At 47.4% G+C, this 15,128-nt stretch overlaps 1 protein-coding gene across 1 annotated transcript; it reads right to left on the bottom strand.

The window, feature by feature from the left end:
- Positions 1-2,250: 2,250 nt before the first annotated feature.
- PROP1 (PROP paired-like homeobox 1) lies at positions 2,251-5,209 on the bottom strand. Its single transcript, XM_046001138.1, has 3 exons — positions 4,933-5,209; positions 3,933-4,165; positions 2,251-3,185 (listed from the first exon to the last, which is right to left on the bottom strand). Exons 1-3 carry the CDS (start codon positions 5,207-5,209, stop codon positions 2,847-2,849), a joined length of 849 nt encoding a protein of 282 aa, XP_045857094.1. The 3' UTR covers positions 2,251-2,846.
- Between the last annotated feature and the right edge of the window lie 9,919 nt (positions 5,210-15,128).

Here is a 15,128-nt window from a genome sequence, read left to right as displayed (position 1 = left end):
CCCGTTTGGCTGGTGGGGAGGTGGAAGGGGATGTTGGGGCTTGTAGGGCTGTTTTTTTTTTTTTCTTTTTAAAGTTATTAATCTATTTTTTAGGTAGTCTCTACACCCAAAATGGGGCTTGAACTCATGACCCTGAGACTGAGCCGCATGCCCTACTGACTGAGCCAGCTGAGCTCCCCCTTTTTCTTTCTTTCTTTTTTATTCCCAACTGGGGTGCAGATTCCAACCCTGTGCCAGTTTTAAGAGTATCTCTTCACCCAAGAAGGAAGGACAGAGAAACGAGAAGAGTTGAGGCGCGCCCTGCCCTTCCATTGGGCTTTACAAGAAAACCTGCCAGGACTCCGTGATGCCATGTTAACCCTTAAGGCTCCAACGTGCCAGGTCATTCTCCCACACTGGAGGCACTGGGGCTCCCAAGTGAGCTGAGAGAAGGGGCTCATAGGGAGCAAACGCCTGCCAGAAACTGCTGGTCTGCGATTTTTACTTAATCCATATGCATCCTAATATGCATTTAAATTTTTATCACTTTTCAACTTGTTTTGCACAGTTAAAACTTTATATAAACAGTATGATAGAGTGAAAGTACTTCTCTGGGAAAAAATGCTTTTTGCTCAACATAAGGCTTTCGGAGTTAATCCAGGTTAATACACATATAAATATACTGCCGTCTATGTTTATATACACACACACATATATGTATAATATTTTGAGTAGACTTGTTACAAAGACTACTTTTGTAATTTATAAAACTCCTATTGAGATTTGTTTTAGATATATGTGTGTATATAAAGAACTTTCCTGAATGAAATAAGAGGAGTCTGGAAAAAAAATGACAGAACACATTTGTGCTTGGATAAGGCGACTTAACATTTTAAAAGATATCAATAATCCTTAAATTTCACAGAATTCTAACCCTAGGATGGCGGTGGTGCCAGAAGGGACGAGCTAACTGATGGGAAGAACCAGGCGTTTACAACTGTCTTGCGTGTAAAGGAGAAATTAGTGTGTGTGAAAAAGCAGGACTTCACAAATCAGTGTCAGACGACCAGAGACATTCAACTGGTTAAGACTGGCTGGCTGGTCAGGAGGAAATTACATGAAAATTGTGCATGACTGCACATCCTAAAATAAAGTTCAGATGATTCAAAGCGAAGTGTTTTGATCCAAATCGCGGAGGGAATGTGGCTGGAGCTGATAAAAACAAGGGGAGAGGTCTCGGCGGGGCTTCCTCAGCCAAACCACCCGGTGCAGAGAATGACCCGTGGGAATATTTCTCGGCTTCTACCAATTCTGCATAACTGGTAGCATTCCGGGGGCTGAAAACAGAAGTTACATATGATACGTACCGACAGCATTAGGGCTTAATTCTCTCAGGAAAACCTTGCTCAGAAAGGCTAGAACACAAGGCATAAATAGCGAAGGACAGCCGCCACACATCTAAAAAGTGTCTTCTACCCCTACTGCACAAGATGCCCTCGATCACTAAAGAAAGATGACTCTACCAATACACAAATCCAGAAATACCTCAAAGAAGCCAGACAGGAAACACACAAGTTGCCAGTAAACATGACACGGTTTCCCCTCTCACTAGCTGCGGTGTAAATGAAAACTGACAAATAAGCGATAAGGAGACATCGCCTTCAGAGGACAAGAAGGTCAAAATGGTGCAGGTCAACAAGGATGTGCTGAAACCAACACTGGGGGAGTTTTGGAGGCTGGCAGCATGTTTCTGGAAGGCAATCTGGCCCAAGCAGATAAATCCATGGGAGAGCGAAGGCACAGTACAGAGGTTTTGACTCCAGACTTTTATATATATAAAATTTTATAAGTAACAAGAATATCCATTCCTAGGGGTTTGTTTAAGGATTTTTCTATGGGGCTGCCAATAAGTGAGGTAAATATTATGAGTAAAATACCTTATAAGCCATAGGATATATAAATGGGACCACCAATGAGGCCACGCCAGGTTTCTGTGAGGAGGGCTCAGACTAAGGAACGTCCCAGCGGGTTCTTTCCTGGGAATGACCTCTTGCGAGCCTTAAGACTCCTGGCTGGCATTTGGAAAAGTCAGCCCTGAATCTAAGTGTTTCTTCTCTATCAGAAACCATATATGTTATGACTTGCAATCAATTTCAAAGTCAGGTTGAAGGGAATACTGAAGACTCAGATCTTATTTTTTTATTGTTTATGAGGTATTGGAGAGCTGTTCTGCGATGATCAGATTCGCAGGGTCCTGTTGGTAAGGGGAAAGGCTGGAGCCACTGAGGAGGACCAGTTAGAAGATATGGGGCCGCAGAAGGCAAAGTGTCTGCCGGACACTTTAAATGTTAAAAATGGGAAAGAGAGGGAAAAAATTCAAGAGGTATTCCTAGAACATTAATGAACAAAAGTGAATGACCGATTTGGGTGGTGGGTGGGGGACGGAGAAAGGAGGAACAGGTAGACTTTGAATCGAAAGCCTTATTAAAAGGAGCTAGAAACTGCTGCGTGCAGATCTTCAACTTTGATCTTAATCAACATAGCCCCGAAAACTCTGTCATGTTCAATCACATCCATTCACCACCAGTAACAACTGCTTCCGTCAATACCCACTCTTCCACCGGTCGCCTCCCTGGAGGCTTTTTACTTCTATCTTCTAGTAGGTTCACCTCCCTAAATTCCCTCAAGTAATGACCTGTGGGCCTTCTTCAGCATGACCTCCCATTTCTAAATTCCCAGTCTCTGAGCTGCCCCTCACTAAATTTCTACTTGAACCTTGGCAGGAAGGGAAGCCACCCAACTTTCTGTGCATTTCACCAGGGCCACGGGCTGGGGGGGGGGATTTCTTTATCAGCACCTATTTGACCTTAGTTCCAGGACTTTGGGGGCTCAAGGCTGAGGGGAAGCATGGTAGGGGGTGGGGGGCAGGGCAGATGGCCAGTGGGCGTTGGAGGCAAAGTGGGATACCAGTCTTCAGGCTGGTGGGGTCGAGCAAAGGAACTGCCTGTGGAGGGCTGAGAGGGAAGGGCATGGTTGTAGGGGTGAGGGAAGCAGGTCATGGGTGGAGGCGGTGTTGGGTAGGAGTAGGGGCAAGCAGTGGACTCGGGCAAGAAACCAGAGAAGGTGGCAGGAGACAGATGGGCCAGTGGCTGGAGGAGTGACCGCTCTTGCTTCCTCTGCTTAGCTCTGCGGTTCTGGAACCAGACCTGAGGGAGGGGGAGAACAGTCACATCAGAGTCTCTCTCAAGTAGGGACACTCTCCCCGTCAATGACAGAAGCTTCAGGTACTGAGCATAAGCCTCTCCCGCACCGCAGAGGAAGGAGAGCTCTTCCCTGAGGCACAGCTGAGCTGGGCCTTCTCAAAACAAGACCCAGACCGTCACCCCCAACCTGTGTCGAGATTTGCTCTACTGCAAACCTGGGAGAGTCCTAAGTGTCAACTTCCCGTGAGAAAGAGATAAACCATGACACCAAATGACATTTTCCCCTCCGTGGAGAATAGGAAACATCCCGGAGGGTTATTAGAGATTAAGACTGTGGATGAGTTTAACTGTTAGAGACGGGGCTGGACTGCGGGTAGAGTTTGTACTTAAGATTAACTACCTGGATGGTTCGGATGGAAGGAGCAGCAGGCTGGCTGGGTTTCAAGGCCATGGTTAGGGATAAGGCTACGTGGGCATGCCAACAGTTAAGACTGTATTTCGGCTGGAATTCACATCCAGTTAAGGCTGAGGGGAGGATGCCGAAATTCAAGTTAGATCAGGTTAGAGCTTGGGTTCAATTCAAGGGACATTCTGGATGTAGGTGAGGCGGTGTGGACCGTGGGTCAAGGCTGTGTTCTGGGGAACGCTGAGGGGAAGGTTCTAATGCCTGGGAGAACTGAGAGCCCAGCAGTTCCCAGGCACCACATCCGCATCTCTTCCCAGAAGAGGAGGGGGATCCTGGGGCCTCACCTGGATTCTGGCCTCACTGAGGCCTGTGTCCCGGGCCAGGCCCTCTCGGGCCCAAATGTCGGGGTACTGATTCCTCCCAAAGGCTGCTTCCAGCTGCTCCAGCTGTGCGGGACTGAAGGTGGTACGGTGGCGGCGTCGAGAGTGCGGGCGACCCCTCTGTCCTCCATGGGGGGACAGCCTTGGTCTCCGCACTCCTACACCAGAGAGGCTCCTGTAGGGCCGAGGGCCGGTGTCTGAGGAGGGAGGGGAGGCAGAGGTTGTGGGAGCCCACCCACCTGTCCCCCTCCCCAGTTTCTCCTCAGTGCCCCACTGCTGCTCGCACACTCTGCCCTGACCAGAAACCCTTCAGCTCTGAACGCAGCTCAGCCTCGTCCTGGCCTCACCTCGGAGTGCCCTGACCTGCGCCCTGCTCTCCACACACACCGTACAGATGGACTCGCTTCACACCCGGGGCCCTGCCCTCCTCCCCTCACTGATGCCCACGCCCGTGGAACATTCCCGTGCAACAGGTGCCCCTCCTGTGCCTTCCACCTCTCTGAGCACATGTACCACCCTCCAGGGTCTCAGCCCCCGGGGCTCCTCTTTGCTCTGAGCCACTAACAGACTGTCCCTGTCTCTAAGGCCCCCGGTCCCCGCTCCCCAGGCTCACACTGAGCACACACCCTCTGGAGACGGCTCCCATCCGGCCAGGCCCTTCACCTGGGCAGACGCAGCATTCCTCCCTCTTGCGCTCAGGCCCACCCTCCCCTCACATGCATTTCATCTTCTCTCCTACCCTGGCCCTGGCCCGGGCCGCCGGGCTGCGGAACCTGAGCTCGTGGGAAAGGCTTGCCTCTCCTCCACACAGGCTCACTAAGCCCCCACACTAATTAGTCTGAGAGCCAGCCGGGGAAGGGAGAACACGCAGCGAAAGGAAACACCTGGAAGGCACACACTGTGAAAAGGAGATGTCTGGAGCTGAGGCACCCATCCCCATGGGGACCAAGGGTGTGGCTCCCACCCAGGGCTCCGGGTCCACCTGGGGGACACACATGCATCGAGCAGCTGGTCACAGGGGATCCCAAGCCCCGGCCCCTCCAGCTGCCCATCTCAGAGGAGGGCACGCAGTGGTTGACCCAGGGGCTCGGGAGTGAGGCCCCGGATGTCTTCACCTCCACCCCCGCCCCCAAGTGCAGGTGCTGCTCTGCAGCCCGTCCACACTGGGGTCTTGGATCCTGTCTGCGAAGCCAACGACTTGTCCCTCCCCACACTTTCTGAGATGCCCAAGGTTTTAGCATTCTCGGGTTGTTTTTTTACCACCTTCCTCGTGGGGAGCCATTGCCCCCCAGGAACCTAAGCGTGGGGCACCCCCACCCCCACCCCCCTCCTGCTGTCTCCTCGGGTCCAGCCCGGAGATTCACTCACCGGCCGTGGAGGTCAGAGTCCCAGCGGCAACAGGGTGGCTCTGGGGCCAGGGGCTGGTGCAAAGGCGCCCCTTCTTTTGCTTACCCTGCTCACTCCTCCCTTCCGCTTCCATGACTAGTAACAGAGAACCAAGAGGTCCGGTCCCCCGTGTCCCTGAGTCTCTGGTCCTGGTCAGTCTTTCTCTGGTGTGTCGTCCCCTCTACGCCTCCTTCTCCCTCTGTATGTACCTCTGGCTCTCTGTGTAGATCTAGGTACAGAGAGATATCTTGGCCTTTCTCACTGTCTCTCCTTTTTTCTAATCTTTTTTTCTAACTCCCCCTTCCTTCTCTTGAGTATCATTTCATTCTCTCTGCCTTGCCCGGACCCTGTTTCCGTTTGTGCCTCAACTTCCCGCTGCGTGTCCCCTGTCCCTGCGATGCGGTCCTCTCCCTTTGCTCTCAGCTGCCTACTTCCCCAGCTTGCAATCCCACACCGCCTCCTTCTCCGTGAGCCTTGGAGGAGTGACCTGCTCCTCGCCCCTGGGGGCCCGTCCAATCATTGCCTGGCCACCAGGGCCCCCTTCGTCTGGGGAGGATCACAAGCCGGATGAGGGAAGGTGCTCAGTTGGAGGGTCCAGGGACTGGGGCCAAGAGCTCGTATTCCCAGAGGACCAAGTTCTTTTGTCCTATTAAATCCCCTCCTGGGAGCAGGCAGGGTAAGAAGCCAATGCATTCCTCCCAAGACCCTTCCTCAGAACCCCACCGCAGGGAGAGGGGGTGCAGATGTGGGCCAGGAGCCGGGCCTGCCTTGGTGACATCCAAGGACCTGTTTCCGGGAATCTAAAAAGCTAAAAGACACCAGTGCATTCTGGCCCCTCCTAGATGTTCTGATTCTCAGAATATACTAGATGTACCCCCCCACCCCCATCCCCCTGCCACAGCAGGACAACCTGAGCCACAGGATGGGTGTCCGGGGGACCATAGTTCTCAAGTACGGTCTGCTTTCTTCCCCCACATCACCGCCTCCTTGTTCACTCAGAACCCCTGGGACTCCATGACCTTCCAAGGTCACTGAAACATCCAGAAAACCCTGACCCTTGGGAGCACTGGAATGCCAGGGGCTTCCTGACCCCTTGGACTCATGGACTCTGCAGGAGACTGAGAGTCCCACGACATCCTGACACTCTGATTCTTCAAGAAAACCCTGAAGCACCCAGATCCCTGGGCAGTCAGGACACCCTGACACCCACAGTAGTTGGCTTCTTGAGATGACTTAGAATCAGGTAGTCAGGGAGCTATTCTGACACCCACAGGCCATCCTGACCCTTTAAAGACAACCTGATACCTCAGGATTCTAGGATATTCTAGGACACCCTGAAATCCAGAATGTTCTGCCTCAACTCGAAGATCCCTCTGACCCTGCCATGAGGTCCTAACCCCTCAGGACACACTGACCCAATAGGGACACCCTGTGCCTCTTGGAAGGGACAATCTGGATGCCCAGGTCAAGCTAATCTTTCACACGCATCCTTTAAAAGCACCCTGACAACTTAAGACCACCCTTCACCCCGCCCAAATCCTCTAGGATCTTGATGTTTCCAACATGGCCCACGATCAGCAGCACCAGCAGCACACAAGAGCTTGTTAGAAATGCACAATCTCAGCCCCCACCCCTTAGTCTTATAGAAACAGAATTGGTGTTGTAACAAGACCCCCGAGGAGAATCGGATGTACGTTTCTCTTCATCAGCTCAGGCTTCCATAACAAAATATCCAAGGATGGGTGGCTTACACAGTAGACATTTATTTCTCACAGTTCTGGAAGCTGGTAAGTCCAGGCGCCAGGGGCCAGCTGATTCGGTTCCTGGGGAAGACCCTATCCCTGCATTGTAGACAGCTGCCTTCTGGGTCTTCACATGGCAGAGAGAGAAGCACCTCTGGCCTCTCTTCTTCTTCGAGTCCAGATGCTAACCCCATGCCTGGAGTCCTCACCTCTGGATCTCATCTCGCCCCGATCGCCTCCTCAAGGCCCCACCTCCAAATGCTGTCACACCCACTTAGGGCTTCAACATGGGAGTAGAGGCAGGGGCGACACGAACATTCAGTCCATAACCACATTCAAGATGAGAAGACTCGATCCAAGGTACCCATCTTTCTCCCCCTACCCCAGCATATAGTGTGATTTCCTGGAGCAACCCAAGCCCTAGGACATCCTGATGCTCCAAGACCCAGTAACATGAAGTCAACTTGGATCTACAAGCCAACACTGAATTCCAAAACAGCCTGCAGCCTCAAGGTACCCTAAGCCTACAGGGAAACTGCCCAGCCATCCAGGACAGACAGACTGATATTACAAGGAAACTCCGACCCACGCCCCCTGCTCCCCAAGGACATTGAGACCCTGACAGTTTGACTTGCCTTTCCCGAATACCCATAATCCCTCAGGGGGCTGGAAGCCTTAGGGGCATCTGGTCTTCCAGGGGGCATTCTGACTCCAACCGCCACCCCCGACTATCAAGGAGGCCTGATGCCCAGGAGACTCTCATCCTACAAGAGGAAGAATGGTGTGGAGGGGAGGAGTGTAAGTTCTGAAGCCAAAGAGCCCTGGGTTCAAATACCAGCTGTCCACTTGCTACGCTATGTGATCCTGGGCTCATTTCTTTCTTTCTTTCTTTTTTTTTTTTAATATTTAAAAAATTTATTTGACAGATCACAAGTAGGCAGAGAGGCAGGCAGGGTGGGGGGGGTGGGTGGGGCAGGTTCCCTGCCAAGCAGAGAGCCTGATGTGGGGCTTGATCGCAGGATCCTGAGATCACGACCCGAGCTGAAGGCAGAGGCTCAACCCTCTGAGCCACCCAGGCGCCCCTTGGGCTCGTTTCTTAATATATCTCTGTACCTCAGCTTTATCATCTGGGGATAATAATATAGTTGATTCTCCTTTATTTTCTTTTTTATTCATCTGAGAGAGAGAGAGAGAGAAAGTAGAAGCAGTGGGGAAGGTCAGAGGAGAGGGAGAAGCAGACTTCTGGCTTAGCAGGGAGGCTGACACGGGGCTCGATCCCAGGACCCCAAGATCACGACCTGAGTCAACTGAGCCACCCAGGTGCCCTAATTCTCTTTGAGGTAGCTGTGTTCCATGAAGTCACTACAAACACAGAGTCAGTGAATATTGAACCATTGCTCCAAAAAATAGGTTCCTGTGAGCCCCTAGCCACAATATTTTCTTTTTAAAAATTCATTTATTTGGGGGCACCTGGGTGGCTCAGTGGGTTAAAGCCTCTGCCTTCGGCTCGGGTCATGATCCCAGGGTCCTGGGATCGAGCCCCACATCAGGCTCTCTGCTCCGCAGGGAGCCTGCTTCCTCCTCTCTCTCTGCCTGCCTCTCTGCCTAGTTGTGATTTCTCTCTGTCAAATAAATAAAATATTTAAAAAAAAATTCATTTATTTGTGAGAGAAAGAGAGCATGCAGGAGAGGGGGAGAGGGAGAGAGAGAAACTCAAGCAGAATGCCTATTGAGCGCAGAGCCCAACATGGAGCTCGATCCCAGGACCCCGAGGTCAGACCTAAGCCAAAACCAAGAGTCAGATGCTTAACCGACTGCGCCCCCCAGGCGTCCCTGGCCACAACATTTTCACCAACTAATCAATATGTAACCTTGTTGTATGTGTTTCTGTTTAAAGATATCTTATTTTAGTACATATTGCTAACTCACCAACATTGACCTCGGGGCCAACAGCGCTGTGACTCACGCCTGAACCAGGGTTACTGAGCATATATATTTTCTCCCTAAAGCACATCGCAGCCTTCCTGCACTTAGCACTTGAAGCACTATGCTTAAAATCCATGTTAAGCAGCAAAATTACCCCCCAAAACACAAAAATGCGAGAAGCGGCAGCACTTAAGAGACAGCAAAAAGACACCTGTTTACAGCATGGAAGGCAGAACAGCTAGAACAGCGGCTTTGTTTGACCTCGGCTGGGAGCATGGCCACTCGAAGTTTTCACCCTTCTGCGCACGCGCACGGCTGCAAATGCCTGCCCAGCTGCCAAAGAGCATTACAGGGAGTACTGACCTTCTCCGGGTTTCAAATATATTTTAGTGAGTAGGTGACTGCCCAAACACAGAACCCACAGAAAGTGAGGATCCCCTGTACCTACCTGATGAAGATGGGAGGACTGAGAGTCCATGAGAGAGAAGCATTTAGGATGTACCTTGAATGTAGTAAACACAGGCAAACGTCCTACTTTATTTCATTTATTAGCATTCTTCTTCATACCACAGTCCCTGGGAGACTCTAGCCCTCAGAGTCATTCTGACCTTATCTGATTCCTGAATCCTGAGGGTGCACAGTTGAATTCAGTCCCTAGGACACAGGAGTCCTCCAAGAAGTGTTGACTTGCACACCTTGGAGTTGGCACGATAGCCTGAATTCACAATGTTCCTCTACAACTTTCCAGGCACTCAGAACTTAGACCACCGACATGTCCAGACTAAAGGCACAGTGAGATTTGGGAAACTCTGAGCCTATAAGGAATTCCCTGACCTGAAAAGATCCAGACACTCAAGGGCGTCCTGCCCCCTATTCCATTCAGAAGCCCGGGTTGACTCTAATTTTGCAAAGGGCATGCTGACATTGAAAAACCATGTACTCTCCAATGCCCCCAATGCAGGAGATGAGAGAGAAAGAGGGAGAGAGAGGGAGGAACAGAGGAAGAAAGAAAAAAGTCTTAAATCAGTTACCTAACCTTTATCTTAACAAACTAGACAAATGACCGTCTAGCCGCAAATGAAACCGAAAGTAAGAAGAAAAAAGATCGTAACAGAGATCAGATTGTTGACAAAGATTTTTTCATGGACAAAGTGTGAGTCGGGCTCCTGAACCTTCTCTTAGGCCCACTTGTGTATTTCCTTGTAAATCCCAGTTTCAGCAAGAACCCTTCAAAGTCAGTTTAACCAGAATCTCCCCCTCTAGGTATGTGGTCACCCTCCATCCCTGGTGGGTTCCTCATCTTCCAGCATCCCTCAAGTGAGGTCTGCCCACCTTGGTCTGTCTTCAGCAAAGAATCCTCTTTGGTTGGTCTAATTAGAAGCCTCCACTATACCTGGTGTCCCTCTTAGCAACTTTCCATCCACTGCCGTTCACCTTGCTCCTTGACTAAAAATTCCAACTTGCTCAGGCTATATTCTGAATTAAGCCTGGTTCTTATACTTAGGACTCCTTTCCCCTATTGCAATAAACCTGAATAAAATCTGTTTTGCCACTTTAACTACTGTCCAATTTGGATTTTGCTTTGACAGTTTCAATCAATGAAATAGAAAACAGGTGATAGTGAAAATCAATAAAACTGAAGGCTGGTTCACTAAGAAAATGAAAAACACTAGAATCTCTCGCAAAGCCAATCAGGACAAAGATAAGACAGAAAAGACTAACACAAAGAATGACAGAAGTACATCAGTACAGATTCTAGAGACATTAAAAGGATGGTAAGAGAATATTATAGACAACTTTATTCCGGTAAAGTTGATAATTCGGATGAAATGGACAATCTTACAAAAGACAATCTATCAAAGCTAACTCAACAATAAATAAGCAAAGTAGTCCTGTATCTAATTAATAACTGAATTATAGTTTAAAAAAACTTCCCACAAAGAAGATTTCAGGCCCAGATGGCTACACTGATGAAATCTATCAAACTTTTAAGAAATATGTAATAAAACTGGGCACAAGTTCTTTAGAAAATTGAAAAGGTTTGAGTACCTTCCCAATTCATTTTATCAAACATTATAATAACAGACAAATATTCTTTTTCTTTAAAAGATTTTATTTATTTATTTGACAGAGATCACAAGTAGGCAGAGAGGCAGGCAGAGAGAGAGGGGGAAGCAGGCTCCCTGCTGAGCAGGGAGCCCAATGTGGGGCTCAATCTGAGGACCCTGGGATCATGACCTGAGCCAAAGGCAGAGGCTTAACCCACTGAGCCACCCAGGTGCCCCGACAGACCAATATTCTTTATGAATATAGATTCACTGGGGATCCTGGATAAAACTTTAGAAAATCAGTATCTCATCATAGCTAAATGGGATAATACATATGACCAAAGGGGCTTCACCTCAGGAATGCAGAGTGGGATTAACATTAGAAACGCAATCCATTGTAATTCATGGTATTAACAAACTAAAAAAGGAAAACCATCCCAATAGACACAGCTAATGCAACAGACAAAATTCAGCATACATTCAAAATAAAACCACTGAACAAAATAGGAACAGAAGATTTCTTCAACTTGATTAAAGTCGCACATGAAAAAACTATAGCCATCATCCCTTTCATGATGTTGAAAGGGAGACTACTTTGCCCTTAAAATTAGGAACAAGGGGGCTCCTGGGTGGCTCAGTAGGTCAACTGTTAACTGTCACACTCCTAATTTAGGGTCAGGTCTTGATTTCAGGGTCCTGGGAGCCAGCCCCTCATGGGGCTCTGTGCTCAGCAGAGTCTACTACCCCTTGGTGTCTCTCTCTGCCCTTCCCCCCACTCATGCTCTCTCTCACAAATAAACAAAAAAAAAATTAGTTACAAGGCAGGGTTGTACGTTCTTACCACTTCTACTCAGTATTGTACTGGAGGGTCCAGCCAGTATAATGAAACAATAAGAAGAAATAAAAATGTGGTGTAAGTGGATGTATATATTTAATCTTCATCCTTAGTTCCTGACACAAGAGCTTCTGAAACCCTTGGGATCTCCCAAGTGAGGGAGAGAGAGGACCATATTTTGTTATGCATAATAAGCCCCTTACACCATACCTAAACGTATGCTAATGAAATGACCCTCAGTGGGCCCCTAGATAGCTTCAGGATGGGGGCTGGTGACCAGAGGAACCAACTAGGTGACCAGTCAGTTGCAACTTTTAACCCCAGTCCCCCACCTCCAGGGAGGGATGAGTCACTGGAGATTGAGTTAATCACCAATAGCCCATGATTTAACCAACATGCCTACATAGTGTTCTCTGCTTGAATTCCCAAACTACAGGATTCAGAGTTTCTGAGAGGAGCTATGTGTTGGGAGGCTGGCACCTCTAGATTCACGGGGTCAGAAGCTCCTATGCTCAGGGCCATCCCTGGCCTTGCCCTATGGCGCCTATTTGGCTATTTATTTGTATCTTTTATAAAATCCTTTATAATAAACCAGTGAGAGTAAGTAAAGTGTGTCCTTGAGTTCTATGAGCCGTCACAGCAAATTAACCGACCTGAGGAAGGGGTCATGGAAATCTCAATTTGTAGCCAAATTAGAGAGAGTGTGGGTAACCTAGGGACCCACTACTTGTAACTGGCACCTGAGGTTGGGGCAGTCTTGTAGGACCGAACCCTTAATCTCTGGGTCTCTAGGTCAGGATAGTGTTAGAACTGAACTGAATTTTAGGACACCCAAGTGGTGTCCTGAGAGAGAATTGGTTGTCAGTAGGCAGGGGGGAGGGAGAGAAAAAACAAAAAACCAGACAGAACCCATTTGTTTGGTATCAAAAGTGTTGTGAGCAGAAAATATTTTTACTGAAGAGCAACTGGATTAGAAAGAAAGAAGAAAACTGCCTGTGTGTGTGGACGAAATACTCACATAAAGAATTTATGGTGGAATTATAAACAATCTACTAGAACTAATTAGTGACGTTAGTGAAGTTTTAGGATCCAAGGGCAAGATTTTTAAAAAATCATACAACAAACAATAAGAAATTCAAATTAAAACCTTAGTACCATTTACATAAATGCTGATTATGTAACTACATAAATGCTAATTTAGCATAAAATATGAAATATTTAGTGTTTAAAGCTGTCCAAAAAAATGTGAGCAATCTGTCCACTGAAGACTAAAAATAACATTCATGAGAGAAATGAAAGAAAACCTTTTAAAATGAAGAAATGCACTATGCTCTTAGGTCAGGAGACTAAATGCTGTTAAGCTATCCATTTTCTTTTTCTTCTTTTTTTTTGTAGAGAGAGCACCGAGGAAGGTAGAGGGGCAGAGGGAGAGGGAAAGAGCGAATCCTAAACAGGTTCCCTACTCCCAGCTCAGCGGCTGATCCGGGGCTCGACTTCACAACCCTGAGATAATAACCTGAGCCAAAATCAAGAGTCGAAACCTCCACCAAATGAGCCAGCCAGGCACCCCAAGCTGGCAACTTCTGATTGATGAAATTCCATGCAATCTCAATCAAAACGTCATCAGGTTTTTCCATAGAAACTGGCAAATTTAACAATTTATATAATAATGCAGGGAACTATCTGGTTGTGGGAAGCTACTAGCTGCAAAGGGAGGCCAGAGAACTGTAGGATAATGGAACCATTCTGTAAGTTGATTGTGGTGATGGTTACACAACTGCACATGACTAACCAGACTCATCAAAGTGTACCCTTCAATGGGGCCTGTTTATTGTTCAAATAGAACTCAAAGTCTGGAAGAGTTAATTTTGGAATGGGGAAAAATAAAGGCATGAAAATGAAACCAATGAAAAAAATACGCAATGATTAATTTCAGGAACATCCAAAACTTGTACAAGGAAGAAAAGTTAAGGTAGGTACACCCACTGGGTATAACAGAATCAGAATGTTGATAATAAAATACTGACCTGCCTCAAAGTATGATGTGCCTATATTAGGGGGATTTGAGGAAGAGGAAATGGGACAGTCACCTGTCAGATGGCAAGATGGTAGATAAAATGCAAATCAGAGGTCAAAAACAGTACTATATACCCAAAACTAATGTAACAATGTGCATAAACTATATTTCAATTAAAAAAATAGCATTAGATGGACTCTGAAAAACAATCTGAGGGTTTTGGAGGGGCGGGGAGTGGGAAGTTGGGTGAGCCTGGTGGTGGGTATTATGGAGGGCACGTACTGCATGGAGCACTGGGTGTGGTGCATAAACAATGAATTCTGGTACACTGAAAAGAAATTAAAAAAATAAATAATTTAAAAAACCCAGCATTATAAGTATATTATTTAGAAACTATAAAAGTGCTTACAAGGACAAAAAAAAAAAGTGCTTACAAGGGCAATGGGACCTGGGGTGGAGATGAAGGGTTGGGGGACAGAGTTTTCCATCTAAAGACTTGTTTAACTTTTAAAGCTGTGCTAATATAATTATATGACTAAAAAAAATAATAATTTCAACATTAAAGCGCTTGGGGTGGGGAGGGCACTTGGCTGGCTCAGTCAGTAGAGCATATCACTCTTGATCTCAGGGTCATGAGTTCAAACCCCACATTGGGTGTACAGATTACTAAAAAAATAAATACCCTTTAAAAAATGCCTGGTTGAATACTTGATTATGTTATTTATATTTCTTATTAATAAAAGCAATGAAGGCCACTTTTCCCCATAGGTTTTGATGTTAATTTTTTCTTTAATTCAGAAATCATTTTGGTTTTAATTCTCCTTTTGATATGAAAAATTGGATCATTATTTTACATTTTATCAACTGGACACTTCTTTTTACATTTTGATTTTTGGTTTCCAAGTTTTGACTATGTAATGGAGACTATAAGAGAATATTGGAGAATATAAGAGAATGTATTCTGGGTGCCTGGGTGGCTCAGTGGGTTAAAGCCTCTACCTTTGGCTCAGGTCATGATCCCAGGGTCCTGGGATCCAGGCCCACATTGGGCTGTCTGCTCAGCAGGGAGCCTGCTTCCCTTCCTCTCTCTCTCTCTGCCTGCCTCTCTGCCTACTTGTGATCTCTGTCTGTCAAATAAATAAATAAAAAATCTTAAAAAAAAATAAGAGGATGTATTCTATAAAATCAGTGTTTGGGTCTAGTTTT

Source organism: Meles meles, chromosome 3 (assembly GCF_922984935.1).
Source record: "Meles meles chromosome 3, mMelMel3.1 paternal haplotype, whole genome shotgun sequence".
In the NCBI taxonomy this organism is placed as follows: domain Eukaryota; kingdom Metazoa; phylum Chordata; class Mammalia; order Carnivora; family Mustelidae; genus Meles; species Meles meles.
The sequence above is the reverse complement of the archived record's forward strand: the minus strand, read 5'-3'. Positions and strand labels throughout refer to the sequence as shown.

Coding starts and splice junctions, on each gene's coding strand:
- PROP1 (XM_046001138.1), bottom strand. CDS start 5,209: ATGCTAAAACCTTGGGCATCTCAGAAAGTGTGGGGAGGGACAAGTCGT. Junction 4,166..4,932: donor AGGTGGACCCGGAGCCCTGG/GTGGGAGCCACA, acceptor CTCCCTCCTCAG/ACACCGGCCCTCGGCCCTAC. Junction 3,186..3,932: donor TCAGTGAGGCCAGAATCCAG/GTGAGGCCCCAG, acceptor CCCCTCCCTCAG/GTCTGGTTCCAGAACCGCAG.